At 46.2% G+C, this 16,542-nt stretch overlaps 1 protein-coding gene across 1 annotated transcript in view; it reads left to right on the forward strand.

Moving 5' to 3' along the window:
- Positions 1–16,542, forward strand: part of LOC138567884 (otoancorin-like) — a 701,441-nt gene that overhangs the window by 539,088 nt on the left and 145,811 nt on the right. The window contains exon 20 of the mRNA XM_069646381.1: positions 14,022–14,158. Within this exon, the coding sequence (XP_069502482.1) occupies positions 14,022–14,158 (137 nt within the window). The remainder of the gene's footprint in view (positions 1–14,021; positions 14,159–16,542) is intronic.

Consider the following 16,542-nt stretch of genomic DNA (forward strand, 5'->3'; position numbering starts at 1 on the left):
TCTTTAGCCAAAACCATGTCTAACTTGTGTCCTGGTTTCATTTCTGACTCCTCACAAAGTCCTTAAGGACTTGACAAAATCAACAACTTGACATGCTTTCGAAGCAAAGATGGAATGGTGTGCCAGCATGACATATTGGCTTCTGTAAAGGCTCTTGTCCAGGTAGAAAAAGAAGTTCAATGGAACTTTGGGACCTTTAGGCAAAAAAAAAAACTGGCTGCCTCAGGTCTCATAAACCTACAGAGATGTACAATTTAGAGATCAAGTAGTTGGGGTTATGGTTTGAACAGCCTTCTGTGCCAGACAGGCAATCTAAACAAAGGGGGATAATGAAGTAGCTGAAGCACAAGTGTTATATGATGGATTTGTCATAGCACAGGGGTTATGTGATGGATTTGTCATATCACAGGTTGGTTGTGATGGATTTGTCATAGCACTGGGGTGATATAATGGGTTTGTCATAGCACATGGGTGATATGATGGAGTTGTCATAGCACAGGTGAGATATGATGGATATGTCATAGCATTGGGGTGATCTGATGGGTTTGTCATAGCACAGGGGTGATGCATTGGATTTGTCATAGCACACGGGTGATATAATGGATTTGTTATAGCACAGATGAGATATGTAGGATCTGTCGTAGCAGAGGTGGGATATGATGGATATATCATAGCACAAAGGTGATAGGATGAATCCGTCATAGCACAGGTGAGATATGATCGGTCTGTCATAGCATAAGCGTGATACGATGGATTTGCCATAGCACAGGTGTGATATTCTGGATTTGTTCAAGAGTAGGGGTGATAGGATGGATTAGTTATAGCACAGGGGTGATACGATAGATTTGTCATAGCACTGGGGTGATATGATTTGTCCAGATGTCATTGTGTTGTATGACATAGAGGACTTTCACTATCATCTCACTGCATGCCCAGTGGAGAGCCCTTCTCCCTGCAATACAAAAACACCCCAAAATTGTATCCACTGAAAGTGACACTCGTATTCTAGTGGCCTGTTCTCAGTTTGCCTCTGTTTTTTGCTTATTTACCACCAGTGCTTTCGATTAATTTAGTCAGAATGTCTGCTTGTCTTTGTCAGTTTCCTGCTTGATTACAGCTACCTTATTTACAGTTGTTCTTAGATGGTCCTCTGAGCGGTTCAGTTTTACTTTCATATGTTCTCTCTGTTGTCTGCAATTCTTCCTTCTCCTGTGCAATTTGTCAGCTGCATTGCATGTCTGACATGTCATATTTAGCTCCCAACACCAGTGACAGTGGCATTCACATCGGTTGTAGTAATGCTGTGGGCTTCATGATGAGTTAAGAATACCAGAAACATGTATTACATTTACCGGGGGGGCGTGGCTAGATGACAATGTGAAAGGACGTTCCTCGAAGGAGCTCCCGCAGATCCAGCATTGATCCTGAGGAAAAACTATGTTTTTTGGTGGACGTGCATGTCCACAGCGCATCAGAAGGAGTATGAAGGCTGGGGGCACATAACGGGTGCTCAAACAGCCTGTGAGATAGCATACTGAAGAAACCAGAGCCTAAAGAAGAGACGATCCGTCCGCGAAAGGACATTATCCAAGATGACCGTTAATGAACAAAGGGCCATAAATGGTCCGCGAGGCTGACGTGGACCGAGCTGGCCGGCGCAGCACACACCGCACGCGACAACAGTGGCCCAGAGCGTGAGGCATCCTGCTTGGAAGCGATCGAGAGAACTGGTCGGTGAGGGGACCCCGCAGAGCCAGTGTGCAGGCAGAGACACAGACGGGAGCACCGACTTATTTCGGCCCCGACAGTGTGCAGACCGCGGCGGTGGCACATCTGAAGTGCGATCGTCTAGAGCTGGTTGCGGCGACGCACAAAATGGTGGCCCTAGGACGGGCAAAAGCTCCTGCAGCCCCCGTGCCTGAGGGGGGGAGCGAGGGCAGAGCAGACGGAGCTGCGTCGCTGCAGCGGAAGCAGCTGCATCGGAGTACAGGCGGGGCAGCGGAGTGCCGTGCCTGGACTATAGGGGCCTGGGACTCGTTGCGCCGAAGCGCCTGGGGCCCCGGGGCGCCCGGCGGAGCCCTGGGACGGCTTCGCTAGAACATCCTGGGACGCTGCCGGCTGGCGGCACGGATGAGAGCGCAGGCCCCTACAGGGGGGGTCTTATGCAGCACGGTGCTGGTAGAAGTGCGGCAGTCGAGCTGGAGACGCCAGATCGATTGCCCAGTGGAGTGGGACCCAGACTGCCTGGGGGGCGGTGTCAGGCCTGGTGAGGGACAGCCGCGGAGGGGCTGGTGCGCGGCGGATCCTGAGAGGTGCTCTAGCTGGCCATGCGGAGATATGACGAACTAAAAGGACACATTGTGGGGCTTCTGGAGCCTAGAGCGGAAAGTCACAGGGCATTGTGAAGTGTGCACACTTGAGCCCCTCGGCGGTATATACTTTAATGAGGGATAACATATCTGGCCCGAAGCAAGGGCTGGAACAAGAACCCCCCACACAGCAGGACATCTACGGCAGCTCAGTAGCTGCAGCTGGCAACAGAGGAGGGTGAAAAAGTATAACCAGGGAGCTTGGGCCAGGAGACATGTGAATATGACACAGGTGCTGGAGTCAGCTATGAGAAGAAGAGGCCCCCATGCCAGCAACCAAGTGTGGAATAGCGACCAACAGGCCGCTTGGACAGGGCCCCTGCACTGAATGACACTGTAACATACACAAGGGGGCCCAGCGGCACACCCCACTCCGGAACATACGCAGCACCCGCAGGGGTACTCAGAGGGTAGCTGGTGTTGGCACTTGATCCGGAACTGGAGTGAAGACACTACCATGGGCCAGGTGGCTGGCGGGCCCTGTCGGGTCCTGGTATGGTGGTGTTTGGGACTGACGGGTGCGCCAGACTGTTGGGGCTGGAGAGCCACAGTGAAGGCAAGTGTAATATCCTGGGGCTGGACCCGATACATGGGAGGACACAGCCCATTCCAGAAGAAGGTAGCTGGCACGCAACCACAGGGTGAGCCCCGCATGCCAGGAACGCAGCTGAGACTGGCAGAATAAGACTGAGTGGGGGGAGGACACAGCCCACCCCAGGAGCGCAGCAGGCAGTGGGTGTGCACCCTAAACACGGCAGAAAAAGGCCCAAGCATTGCAAATAGCCTGACACCGCACAGACCCTTCATGCGAAAGGTGGCTGGGCTGGCCCGATTCTAGTCAACACAGCACAATGTCCAACAAAATTGTGAGACCGAAGAACAAGCAGCCTAGGCTGGAGGCCTACGCCAAGACACCCCCAGGGGCGGAGGGGGCCAGGAGCAGGGATAAAACCACTGCTGCAACAGAGGAGGCCCCGGGCACAATCCAGGAGGTGTTGGCAGCAATTGCGGACCTGAAAGTTGCCTGGGAGACTAAACTGGGCTTGGCCATGAACGAACTTAAGGTGGCACTGGACCTTAAGGTTGGGGCGGTCCAGGAAGTTGTGAACCTACTAAGACAAGATGTGAGGACACTTGCAGAGCGCACCGGAAACCTAGAAAAAGAGATGGTCCCAAATACAGCGGAATGCGCCGCTCACAGATCAGAACGCCCTGGTGCAGCGAGTAGGCAACCTGGAAAACAGAGCTGAAGAAGCGGAAGGACGCGCTCGACGCAATAATATCCGCATTGTGGGATTGCCTGAAGGAATGGAAAGGTCTAACCCGACGGAATACGTGGAAACCATGTTACTACAGGCGATAACAGGAGGGGAATTGTCTCAGGGGTTTGCCGTCGAAAGGGCGCACAGGGCCTTGATGAGGAGACCGTCCCCGGGAACCCCCCCAGGCCATTGATCGCAAATATTCTGAACTACCGTGATTGGGAAAGGATACTAGAGTTCTTCCGGAAAGGTGGAACGATCAAAAGAGGGCCTGCGAAAATAACTGCATATCCTGACTACACCTTGCAGGTACAACGCAGCAGAATGAACTTCGGAGTGGTTAAAAGAAGATTGAGAGAAGCAGGTCATAGATATATGTTGCTGTACCCATCTAACCTGAAGGTGTTCCACAAGAACAAAACTTTGTTTTTTGATACGCCAGAGGACGCTATGGGATGGCTGGATTTGCAGAGCCGCCCCCAAGAATCGGGGATCCAGACGGGAGCCGATGAAGATAAGTAACTTGTTGCTGGGGCATCCCTGGTGACAAAGTGCGAGACACTGGGACTAGAATATAGCATTAAATAAGGCTCATAAGGATTGCGCTGTTGGGCATGTGCTTGTTTGCAGGATCTGTTTGAACTGGATAATTCTAACTTTATAAGAGGGAGCTCCCGAGAGTCAACCCTTGAAACCCCATAGCATTACACTTAGTTAGGTCACTATTAGTTTGGTGACGCCCCGCGGGGTCCTGTTCCTCGGCACCACGAGGCAGGACCAGACGCGGGTGGGTCTGAGATCAAGGGATGGAGCTGGGCATTTGTTGGGGTTGGGCAGGGAGGGAGGTGGGGAGGGTTGTGTGCAGTGGAGCAAGGGGAAAAGGGGGGGTGTTTAGGGTGTTTGTAGTTAGGGGAGGTTTGAACTGGGGAACGAGCCTATATAGACTGAGATGGAAGTTGGATCTGGATTGCACCGATAGAGGGGAAGGGGAACTCTAATGGGCCATGGGAGACCTTAAAATAATTATGTGGAATGTCAGGGAATTTAATAGTTATCTAAAAAGGAACAAGGTTATGTTGTACCTGCGCAGACAAAAGATAGACATTGCTCTGTTGCAGGAGACTCACCTGACACGGGAAAAGATAGAGATGGTTGTGAAGAAATGGAAAGAGGTTGTGGTGGGCTCGACATATTCAGCTTATGCTAGAGGAGTGCTCATCTGGATGGCGCTGCATGTCCCGTTTCAACTGTTGCAAGAAATGGCGGAAACGGATGGGGGGATGGTCATACTGAGGGGATTGGTGGAGAATAGGGAGATAAGCATTGTAAATACATATGCCCCCAATCAGCATACAGCAGCATATTTCAGAACTCTGTGTACTAACCTTAGCATGTGTATGGAGAGCCCGGTGATCTGGGGTGGGGATTTTAACTGTGTATTAAACCCCAGGGTGGATAGATCAGACGGAAAGATTGATAGACCTGCCCCAGCGGCTAAAGCGTTGCAGACGCTACTAGACGACTTTGGTCTGGCAGATGTGTGGAGAACGAAACCCCCCCAAGAAAGGCAGTATTCGCACTATTCAGCCCTGCAGCAGTTACATACGAGGCTGGACTATGGGCCTCATTACGACCCAGGCGGTAAGTTACCACCTGGGTCGTACCCTTACCACCATGGTGTAAACTACGTTTACACCATGGTGGATGGCGGATTTACCGCCCCATTCCAAGGTGAGTGGGGCGGTAAATCCCCATTTCCCATTTTACCCTTCCCCATTCCCATTTTTGACCCATAGGGCATAATGGGAGTGGGGAAGGCGCTAATTACGCCACCGTAAATTACGGTGGCGTAATTAGCACCATGGTCCCTTAGCGCCATGGATTTCAACGCCTGCAAAAAGCAGGCATTAAAATCACCATGGCGCTAAGGGACCTTGTAATCAGGCGTTAAGGGTCAGCGCCATTTACGGCGCCGTTAACCCCTTAACGCCTGACTCGTAATGAGGCCCTATATCTTTGCCACGATGGAGGTAACAATATAGATTACACAGGTGGAATATAAAGCGAGGGTCCTCTCGGACCACTCACCCCTTGTTCTCGGATGGCAATATTGCTCCCCGAGAGCAAGGATTCCAACATGGTGCCTCTGTGCGGAGGCGCGTAAGGACCCCTTTTTCAGGGAAGATATAAGCGAGGAGATTATAAACTACTTTGAGACGAATGCGGGTAGCGCGGACTCACCGAGCACGTTATGGGAAGCCTTTAAGGTGGTGATGCGAGGCGTAGCCATAGCAAAATCAAAAGGTCTGCAGGGTGGGATTTTGGCTGACTTACAAGAAACAGAAAGGGAACTGGAAAAGGCATTGAGGGGAGGAGGTGACGCGGAGGGAGACATGGAGCTAATACTTCAACTGCAGCAGAAATGTGCGGAGCAATGGGAAAGACTGTGCAACCTCAACTATAAAAAATATTTAGAGAGACAGCATGCGGGAGGGGATAAAACAGGAAGGCTGTTGGCATGGTTATACAAGAGTGAAACCCCAAGACCCACGATTAGAACGATAACGAGAGGAGATGGTAGTGTGGCGGACACCCAAGAAGGAGTTAATCAGGAGTTTGCAGATTACTATAGGCTTCTATATGGGGATGAAGAGGGAAGTAGCCATGGGGAGATAACAGAAACACTGGAGGACATAGGGTTGCCCACGATAAGTGCTGAGGAAAGAGAGGAGCTGGATGCACTGATTGCTTTGGAGGAGTTAGAAGAAGTGGTGAGGCAGCTGCTCCCCCCAATGTTAGAAATGTTAAATGAAGCGTTTGAGGTGGGACTGCTGCCAGAGTCGCTTAGAGAGGCGATCATAATACCGCTGCTCAAACCCAACAAGCCTGGGCATAGCTGTGGCTCCTACAGACCTTTGTCGATGTTGACCCAAGACAGCAAGATATTGACGGCTGTCTTGGCAAACAGGCTGCGGAGAGTTATTGGCAAACTAATACACCCTGACCAGACGGGCTATGTCCCGAATAGGAATATAACTCATAATCATAGACGACTTCAACGGGTGGTTGAATGGGGGAGCAAGAATGAGGGCGAAATGGCAATTGTGTCCTTGGACGCGGTAAAGGCTTTTGATTCGGTCAAGTGGCCATGGCTGCTGGCGGCCCTGGCGGGCTATGGAATGGGGCCTAGATACATAAGGTGGGCGAAGATGCTATACAGTGAACCACTGGCCAGGGTCAGAACAGGATCAGTGATATCTGAAAGATGGCAACTTAGTAGAGGCACCAGACAGGGGTGCCCATGGTCCCCAATGCTCTATATACTAGCCTTGGAGCCCCTAGCAATATACCTTAGACAACAATATGATACTATAGGTATTGAGGTGGGACGGGAACGACACTTGATCTCCTTATATGCGGATGACCTGCTGCTATACTTGAGGCACCCGGAGGAAAATCTCCAGTATATCCCGGAAGTGATGGAGAGATATGCGGGGATGTCTGGTATAGCGGTGAATCCTCAAAAATCTAGTATTTTCCCGTTAGGCAGTTATAAGGGAATTCCTGTGGGACGGTTACCGGTGTTACAAATACCATGGGCGGTTAGTACTTTCCGGTATCTTGGTATAGACGTGTACCACACGGTAGAAGAAGAACACAGGCATAATACTGAGGTAGCCATTGTGAAAATTGAGAAGTGTATGAAATTCTGGGTGAAGTTGCCCCTAGCAATGATGGGACGAGGGGCAATGCTTAAAATGGTGGTCCTACCTAGGCTCCTGCATTATTTTGGGAATATTCCATACCTGATACCCAAGTTCTTCACTAAACTGAACAGCATGTGTAGGGATGTTCTGTGGTATGGTACCCGGAATAGGGTGGCACTATGGAAGCTGCAGAACTTTCATGAAAAAGGGGGGATAAAATTGCCCAATTATGAGGTTTATTATGTAGCGAGCCAACTGCAATATATTGCTAAATGGCTCTCAGATGAAGTGACCCCCGATTCCAGGTTGTTTGGACATGATTGTGCCCCATTTTATTTAAGGGAAATGATCTGGCTGCCCAAGACAGAAATGGAAGAGCGCCCTAAGATGATGATGCTGGGGTGGAAGATGTGGCGCCGGGCTTGCCAGATGATGGAGAACTCATTCCCATGCTCCCCGCAGGTACCACTAGTTGCACTGGCAGGGGGAGATAAGCAGCAGAGGATGATAATCAGGAACCACTGGGAATCGGTGGAGTTGGTAAAGATGGGAGATATCTGGCGAGAGGGGACTATCATAGATTTTGAAGTGCTGGAGGAGGAAATGGGGTTACACACGGGCCAGTATATCACATATCACAGAATGGTGCATAGAATTAGGAACACATGGCCCCAAACGGTACTGGAAGAAGAACCAGATGAGATAATGGATACAATATATGATATAACGGAGGGGGGGCATGAGATCTCTAGACTGTACGAGATGATGATGTCTAAGATCGGGAAGGAGCTAACACAATTAAGGCTAGACTGGGAAGCGGAAGTAGTAGCCCCGATGGAAGACGGGATGTGGGAACGTGCACTGGGGTACCACAAGAAGGTGTCAAGGAATGCAAGACTAAAACAGATACAACTATATATTACGCACAGGGCATATATGACGCCCCAGAGGGTATCTAGGTTTGGAAATGTTGGACGACAAGCATGCCCCAAATCTGACGAAGAAAAGGCTGACATAGTACATATGTTTTGGTCATGTCCAGTAATTGAGCTTTTTTGGGGTGAAGTAGCACAGAAACTTGCAGAAAAGGGGGTCACGATTATTATAGACACAGCTTAGGCCTGCTTGCTGGGGGGGTTCCCCAGATCACAGAAACTTAAGCATGTCAAAGATCTAGCATATGTGCTTGCAAAAAGAAGGATTGCCATGGGATGGAAGACATGTCACAGGCCACGGGTGCAGACGTGGTGGAAATATTTGCAGAAATGGGCAGAGGCAGAAACCAAGGTATGGCAAGAGGCGAGTAATGTAGGAGGAGAGGAGGAGGCAGGAACCCTGATGGCATGGAAATCATTAATAGCAGAATTGTTTGGAACGATCGAAGATCTGACAGAATCCACGGAAAGTGAGACCCCACCACGCGAGGCAGATACAGAATGTGTGGAATAAATGGGCTCGTAAAGGGGGGTGGGATAAGGGGAGCAGTGACCGAAATTAAGCAATGAACAATTGAGCTGTTGACATATGAACTGCGTGTTTGGTTTATTTTGTTTTTTGTTTGAATAAATCAATAAAATTATTTTTTAAAAATGTATTACATTTACCACCAGTGGTAACAGTGGTGCCTTTACTAATTATGAGACTGAAGGTTATTTGCCATTTAGATGTCCCAGTGGACTTCATTGAAGAATGTGGGTATTGCCAGTATTGATAGTACTGCTGTCTGTTTGGAGGTAATATTGCCATGCACATGTAGAGGTCGAAATTGTCAGTAGCTAAGACTTGATAACCGTTGAGGTGCTTAAACAGAGGCTTGATCGTCACTGCAATGTAATAATTTCCCATGTCTACCCCTTACTCAGGCATGGGATGTGATGCAGAAATACCACCCTAGCAGTCTGCCTGGCATGGTGGGTCAGGTGTTCACGATCAGCAAGGAAGCTGGGCGGCAGTCTTAGTTGGAAAAAAGCTGCTGGTAGTGATCCCTGACTGTAAGGGGAAAACAAGAACTCATTGGAGCCCCTACTTTTAGGAGTCATTTTGGGGTTAGGAGTACAAACAAGTATTATTTCTGTGGTTTGTCGAACTTTAACAATTTATTCGGATTGAACGCGAACACAGAAATCAAATCGCAGCCACCAGGCTCGCGGCTCAGATCCTTAATCTACTGTGGACCATATACACAGAAGAAAAGGCCTGCACGACTGATGGTCTATACTTAAAAGAACTGGGCTTCCCGCAAAATGTTTTGGCAGTGATTCTCGGATTTATAAATTGCGCTCCTTTAATAATTTTACAACTCAACTCATGTTATTTTTCCTGTGTTGACCCTAGAAAAGGCAAAAACCTATTCATCCTGTGCACATTCTTCGATTATGTAAACCCTATTGATGGGCATTTGCATATTTGACTTTCACGTGTTAATTTTGATGACTTCACTTCCCATTGAGTATCGTAACGAGTCCTCCCCCTCACCTTTATTAGGACGTGTGCCCTGTAAAGTTAAAATAGGTAATTGCCAGCTATATTTTTAGTAATTTTTATCCCAAGAAATATTTAGATAACTACTGCACATGCCAAAAAAGATGTCTTCACGGGCTGTAATTATTCAAGGTGATGTTTGCCACTGGCAGCGTCCTCATACTGGCATCACAGAATCGTAGTAGAACCTTGATAGCCTACTGGTAATGCCGGTTCACCAGTCATTTACCATGGTTGTGCTTCTTGCCCGGTGGGGGTCGTGGCATCTGGTGGGGGAATGTTGAACTCTTTCTTATTGCTTCAAGTTCATTTTATAATGTAAAAATGCTTAGCCAGAAAAGCGCAAAATCTGACAAGCTTCTGCGACCTTCCCAAACATTTTTCAGACTAGATTTATTGTCATGCGTATGCTAATAATCAACCAAGTAATCGTACACGTTTTTAGAATAATGATGAAATTACATTTTTTGAGAGATGGTTTCGCTTGTGTTGTTGTTTTCCTAAGTGTAATTTGTCACACAAAGGGAATTTCCCAGCAACGTCAGGTGCAAGAAAGGATCTTGGGCCGGATGAAACCATAGTGATAGAAAGAAGTATTGTGACTATGGTGAGTCAGAATCAGGAGACAGACAAGCAGGTCTGATTTTCAAAAAGATGTATTTCCTCCTCTGATTCAAAAAGCCCTAATCTTTCCCTAATTCTGTGATACTAAGCCCTGCACTATACAAATGTAGGTAAAAAGGGGCTTCTCAGTGCGTCAAGATGGTCAAGTATACATGAAGTCCTCTATCCAGAAATCCTTTCCTAACTTACTTTCTCTCTCTACTGCTCAAAAGAAAATATAAAACAACCTAGACATACGTTTGGGCCTTGCCCAAAGGAAAGGGATGGCTCTCACCCGTGTGTCTCTTTCCCATGGGCCCTTGCCTACGTTCACAGTCCAAAACGTATAGTTAACGTACGGCTGGCGTGCTGCCCAAGGGTTTTAGACAGGTCTCTCTGGTTCTCCTTGAAACTTGTGTGTCTCACAATCCTTCTCCCTTTGAGGAGACTTTTGTATTTCCCCTTCCCACAGTCTGAGGTTTTTCAGTCTCTTCCTCTGCCACACTGGGGCTCGCGCTTGCTCATATTCCACTCAGGGCTACACGGTTCTTTCATCTGCAAAGGCTTCTCGCTGTCTCTTTTCCCCACTGCAGGCTTCTTGCTGTTTCTCTCCCCACTCTGGGCCTTCTTGGTTTATCTCCACCCAGGGGCTTCCCTTGGTTTTTCTGCCCACTCTGGGGATTCTCTTTTCCTTCCCTGCAGAGGGCTTTTTTCGTTTTTTCTCCGCACTCTGGGCTTCTCTCAGCTTCTCGCCTCACTCTGGGGCTTCTCTTGACTTCTCTCCGTCAGTTTCTCTCCCCACTCTGGGGCTTCTCTGTTTCTCGCCCACACCGAGGCTTCTTGCAGTTTCACTCCCCACTCTCTGCGGTTCTCAGTCTCTGCCCATTTTATGACTCTTCTCCTTTGTTCTCTTTTCTGCGGTCTTCTCAGCCTCTCCACACCATGGGGCTCCTCTCCTTCTTACACCCTACTCTGGGCTATTCTCAGTCTCTTTGTGCTTCTTGGCTTTTCCCCTTTGCACTCCCCCTTCTCTGGTGAATACTTTCTCTTTCTGCACTCGGATTCTTCTCCCTCTTTCTCCACACTCTGACGGTCTCCCAGTTTCTTTCCATTCTAGGGCTTTTCTCCTTCTTCCTCCCCACTATGGGGCTACTTCCTCTGGCCTTGGCACATGCCTCATGTTTCTCAGAAGCCACTGCGTACCTGTATCTGAAGAGCGGTGCTCCTGTAGGCCGACTGCTTCTTGTATCGCTGCTGAGATGGTTATGTGACAGCGGTGAGACTGTTTTTTTCTGTCGTTCTGCTGTTTTCCCTGCAGAGGATAAAATGTAGTTTGGTTCAGAGGCCGATCCAGCCATTGTTAAAGAGTTCTCAGACATCTTAGTTCCTGCATACCCCATATAGAAGGTATTAGTCTTGGGAAGGGAAAGATGGTGACTAAAGTTGTCTCTCCCTGAAGTTTCCATGTCCACTAAGGTAGAGTCTCCTCTAGAGGGATCCTGCATACACTATCTCCTATTGGGTGTTAAGCGTAGTTGGCTCACCTCCTTAGTCCCAAAGAGGTGACTTCACCTTGGGGAGCGGTGACAAACTCCCTGGATTCGTCTCATCACCTTCAAACAGTGCTCATTGTACAGATGGCGGTCTCATTTGTGTTGGTGAAATAGCATCTCGCCATTGCTGTTAAGACAGTGTTCTTTTGCATTTAACATACATATTTTAAAAAAGTTCATAAAGCAATTTTCCTATAGAATGCCAGCACTTGGTCAGAACATTTTGTGTAAAATGGTAGTGTACTTAAGGTTATGAGTCAATCTTCAAAATATGTAGATAATCCAAAAACACGTTGAATAAGATGTTTCTGGCCTATTTACAGCACTTCATCAGGAGCAAAGTATCATGAAAATACAGAAGTGACACCACCATCCACCAGCAAGTTGGGGTCTGGAACGTTTTCACAGTGGTTAAAAAGTCTTGACTAATCGCATGTGGCCCATGCACCCCAATGACAGAAAACAGCTGTTGCTATTGTAATTTATGGCAATTGTTCTTATATAATTGACACAAATTAGTTCAAGTCTCCATCCCCAATCACCAACCATGTTGACTATGGGCCATGTTATGCTAATGTCTTCCTGGCAATAACTGTAGACATTGCCCTGAGGTGTGGTGCAGCCATGTGTCACCATGGTTACCAGCAGTCAAATCTATCTAAAGGAGAACTTCGGCTGATCAGAATTGAGATATTACACAATGGGAATTCCCAGTAGATGGAAAACCTTTGCTCAGCCCTACCGTGTGTATTGAAACGGATGCGGCCCCTTTCATCACTGGGTCAGGGTGAACACTACCCAGAATCAGAAGAGATTTAACTGGTCTAATTTTGGGTACTAATCATGGGACAGTCTCTGGAGCTCACCAACACTTGTTAGAGTTTGGCAACACCAGGGCACACTGACCACAGTTAGGGGCAGCTCACGCACATTTGGGATTTTTGACCTGTATTCTAGTGCAACACCAGCAACAATAGAACTGCAAAGTTGAAACTAAGTAGGGCAGGGCGTTTTTCCACGTGGGCAGGCAGAAACTAATTACTTTCTATTATTCCTCCTACCACTCTGGGTAGCAGTAGATGCTCCAATACGTTCAGCAGTACCTCCATATCTATTGACATGAAACACCACTGGATCTCTAGCAAAACCCTTCCTCCCTTAGCAGGTCATGTCCTGGTTATGTTTGATTTAATAAGAACAATTTGAAATTGGTTTTAAATTTATAGAAGGCCCAAGCCTATCAAAGAGCATTGCAATTCAAGCGAAAACTGTTTCTTTGCTGCAGAAGGGTCTTTAGCTAGTATTCTGGGCAAGAATTGTGATTCTAGGAATTCTAAAAGAGGGTCTGAGATATATGAAATTATCACTGTTTGAGTAGGTGGTGATGTAGTTCAGTGATCTTTGAGCAAAGGTGAGCTACCCAGGAAGATGAAAGAGGAGGATTGGCCAAATAATAGGAAATCACTTGGTTCTAAAAAAAACTTATCAGAATAGACTACAACTTTATCTGCAGCTAAGTGCATTGCTCCATGCCTTGTTATGTTTTCCTCAAGGCTAAACATTCACCAATCTATGCAGTTTTCAATAAATCAATGAGCTACACATAAAATCATTGGTCCAAGACTAAAAACGCCTCAAATGAATCAAATTTGTAGATTGTGCTTAGACGATAGGGTGCAATCACTAAAGCACCTTTGAATGTTTTAACATCAATAAGAAAGGTAATATGTGCGCCCTCTGTAGGAAAATCGAACACAGTACAGTGGGCAGTACATTTCTGGCAGAGGGTAATGAGTGGACAAGAGGATTCATTCATATTTGCAGTTTTGAGTTATAAGGATATTTTAGGTATTTCAAATGTGGTTTTTTTTTGTTTTTCTAATAGAAGATCATGAAATAATGTATATTTTTATTAATGTTTTGATTTTGGATTTTCTATAATTTCAACTAATGTTAAAAGTTGTATAAGCTATGGCAATTTAATAAAAAAAAGTAAGAAGACTTGTGAAGCAGATTATAGTATTGTAAAGGGTGTCTTTCTTACAGTGCAGTGGCTTCTAGACTTGGCTTGCTGTCATGTGATAAGTCTGTTCTGCAAGAGTTTAAAAGGAAATCTGAAGAAGTCTTCGGAAAGTCTAAAAAGTGGAACAGTTCGATTTTATACGATCTTGGTACAATAGCAGGTAAGGTGTGGCATACAACAAATTCTCTGATTCCATATATTGCTAAAAGTAAGGATTATGTTTCAAATAATCTTTAAAGTTTCTATAGAGTTTTGTTTCTGTTGATTAGTAAGATGTGTTTGTTTGCTGTGTAACCCAGTGTCCAGGACGTTTCTCTACAGTTATATGATGCACCATGTGCAGTTCTCCCCATTTCATTTAAATATTAACAGGCATGGAACATCATTCACTGACTGATTGCAAAAGTAATGTCAGTGTTATTGGCAAGCAATTTCTATTTTTAGTTAGTCATTCTCCTCAAGTCCCTCAGTTTTTTTGAATTGACAGGTACACACTGCCAAGGGGTGATTATTGTTGTAATATTGTGTGTTAACAAAACCTAACCTAATTCAGCATACTATAATAACACATAAGAAACATAACCTAAACCTTTACATGACATGCCCGCACCTACCTAAATAACCAATTTAACCCAGAGCTCTGCTGGAAATGTAGTAGGACCAATTACTTTGTCTGTCCTGTCCCCCCAACTGACCTGTCCCTCCCGAGCTTGTTCTCAATCTGTACAACTTCATGCACTTGCACTAGGAGAAATGTCGTCAGGCCTGGTATGCTAGTTGTCTGTTTAGATCATTCGGAATCTTCAAGGCCTAAGAAGGATTACTGTACTCCCTTGTTCCCATCCCACCTTGAAGCGCTTTGAAGCACTTGACCTGTGTATAAGCGCTATATAAATAAACAATAAATAAAAATAAATAAACCAGACCATGCTATGGCATACTGGAGCATACCACTTCACTGTTCATCCATGCTATCTAGGCGACCATTGGACATCAGTTGCTTGTTAGTTTTAAAATATAAAATCACACTGAGCCTCATGACGAGTTTGGCAGTCCAGTAAAAATGTGGATATAATTCCGATACTGGCACTTTTTTGGGAGGTAATGGAATTACTACCACTTTTACCGCACTGCCGAGTTCCGATATTGGGGTAAAGTGGAAGTTTCCTCCACTTTACCTAAAAGATCTGCAGAATTACTGCTTGTGGTAATTCCATCAAAATCCCCATGGAGTCCTATGGACTCCAAAAATGGGGATTTACACCGCCTTAGCACCACCATTCATAATCTTGTGGTACGTCCCCCGGTCCAAGTGGTGGTAATGGTGATTTTGGTGGTAATTCAGCAGATTTACAGCCAAATTATCACCAAAATCATTATGAGGCCCATTACCTTCCAAGTAATGTAATAACATAACATAATTCGAAGTGCTTAACACTGTGGTGGCAGGTGCTTTCGAGTATGCTTAGTTCAACAACCAGGCCCTGGCATTGCCACCATGTTGCCCTTTAACAAGTATAGCCGTCGGAATATGTTCATCTACTTGTTTAATACCTTGCACATGCTTATGTTTACATTATTTACAGTGTTTGCCTGTATGTACATACATGTATAGAGTTTACTGCATGGACAGATTAGAGGACAGGCAATCAATTTGGGTTTACAATATTAAATGTGTGAGATTTTCTATCCCAAACTCTGCTCAGAATTTCAGTCATTAGTATCATGCCATATTTACAAAATGACATTTTCACACAGATGTGGAGCCATACAGTTTCCTGCTAGTCGCTGATAACCAATGTGATTTGCAGCTATGTTGATAATTATTTCTTTCATAAAAGCTAGATACCAATAAATACGTTAATGCCTGTGATATCCTGTATGTGATGATAGGGGCATTTGCAATTTGTACAGTAATATCTGTGTCCATCAATCGAGCATCCAAATCTTGATACATTATTTTTCATACTTTCATGGTCTGTTAGATATGTTTGGTTATGCATCAGACATCCGTCATTTCTTTAGTGTTTTTCACTTTTCTTATTTGTACCTTCTGTTCACAAATCGTCACGCTTGATCATCATAGCTTTTGCTCTTGCTTTATCTAAGTTCCACCTAGGATATTCACAGGCCAGAAAGGTTGTACACATTGTGACACTGTCCCATGCATCAAAAAGAAAGTAGACACAGTCAGGCTCCCCAGACACTATAGGGCCATTCTACAAGCCCAGGATCCCAGGACCAGAGCTTGCGATAGGGGACACCTCTGTAGCAAAATGGTTCATGGAGTAGATAGAAGCATGGAGTAGAAAGGAGAGAAATATATAGCATATGTTATCAAAGGAGGAGGGTAGTAGTGTTGACCAGGAGGGATATTCTGGCTTATTGGACACAGGGGGAGATATTGTTTGGGAGCAGAGAAAAGAGATATCACCTTGAAGAAGACAGCAATCACGTGAGAAGTCAAGGAACAATATGTTGCAGTAGGGAAGCAAGAGCACCTTAAAGGGATAGAAGAAACACTCAGATTTGAGATTGATACAA

Source organism: Ambystoma mexicanum, chromosome 2p (genome assembly GCF_040938575.1).
Source record: "Ambystoma mexicanum isolate Mex_15411 chromosome 2p, UKY_AmexF1_1, whole genome shotgun sequence".
In the NCBI taxonomy this organism is placed as follows: Eukaryota; Metazoa; Chordata; class Amphibia; order Caudata; family Ambystomatidae; genus Ambystoma; species Ambystoma mexicanum.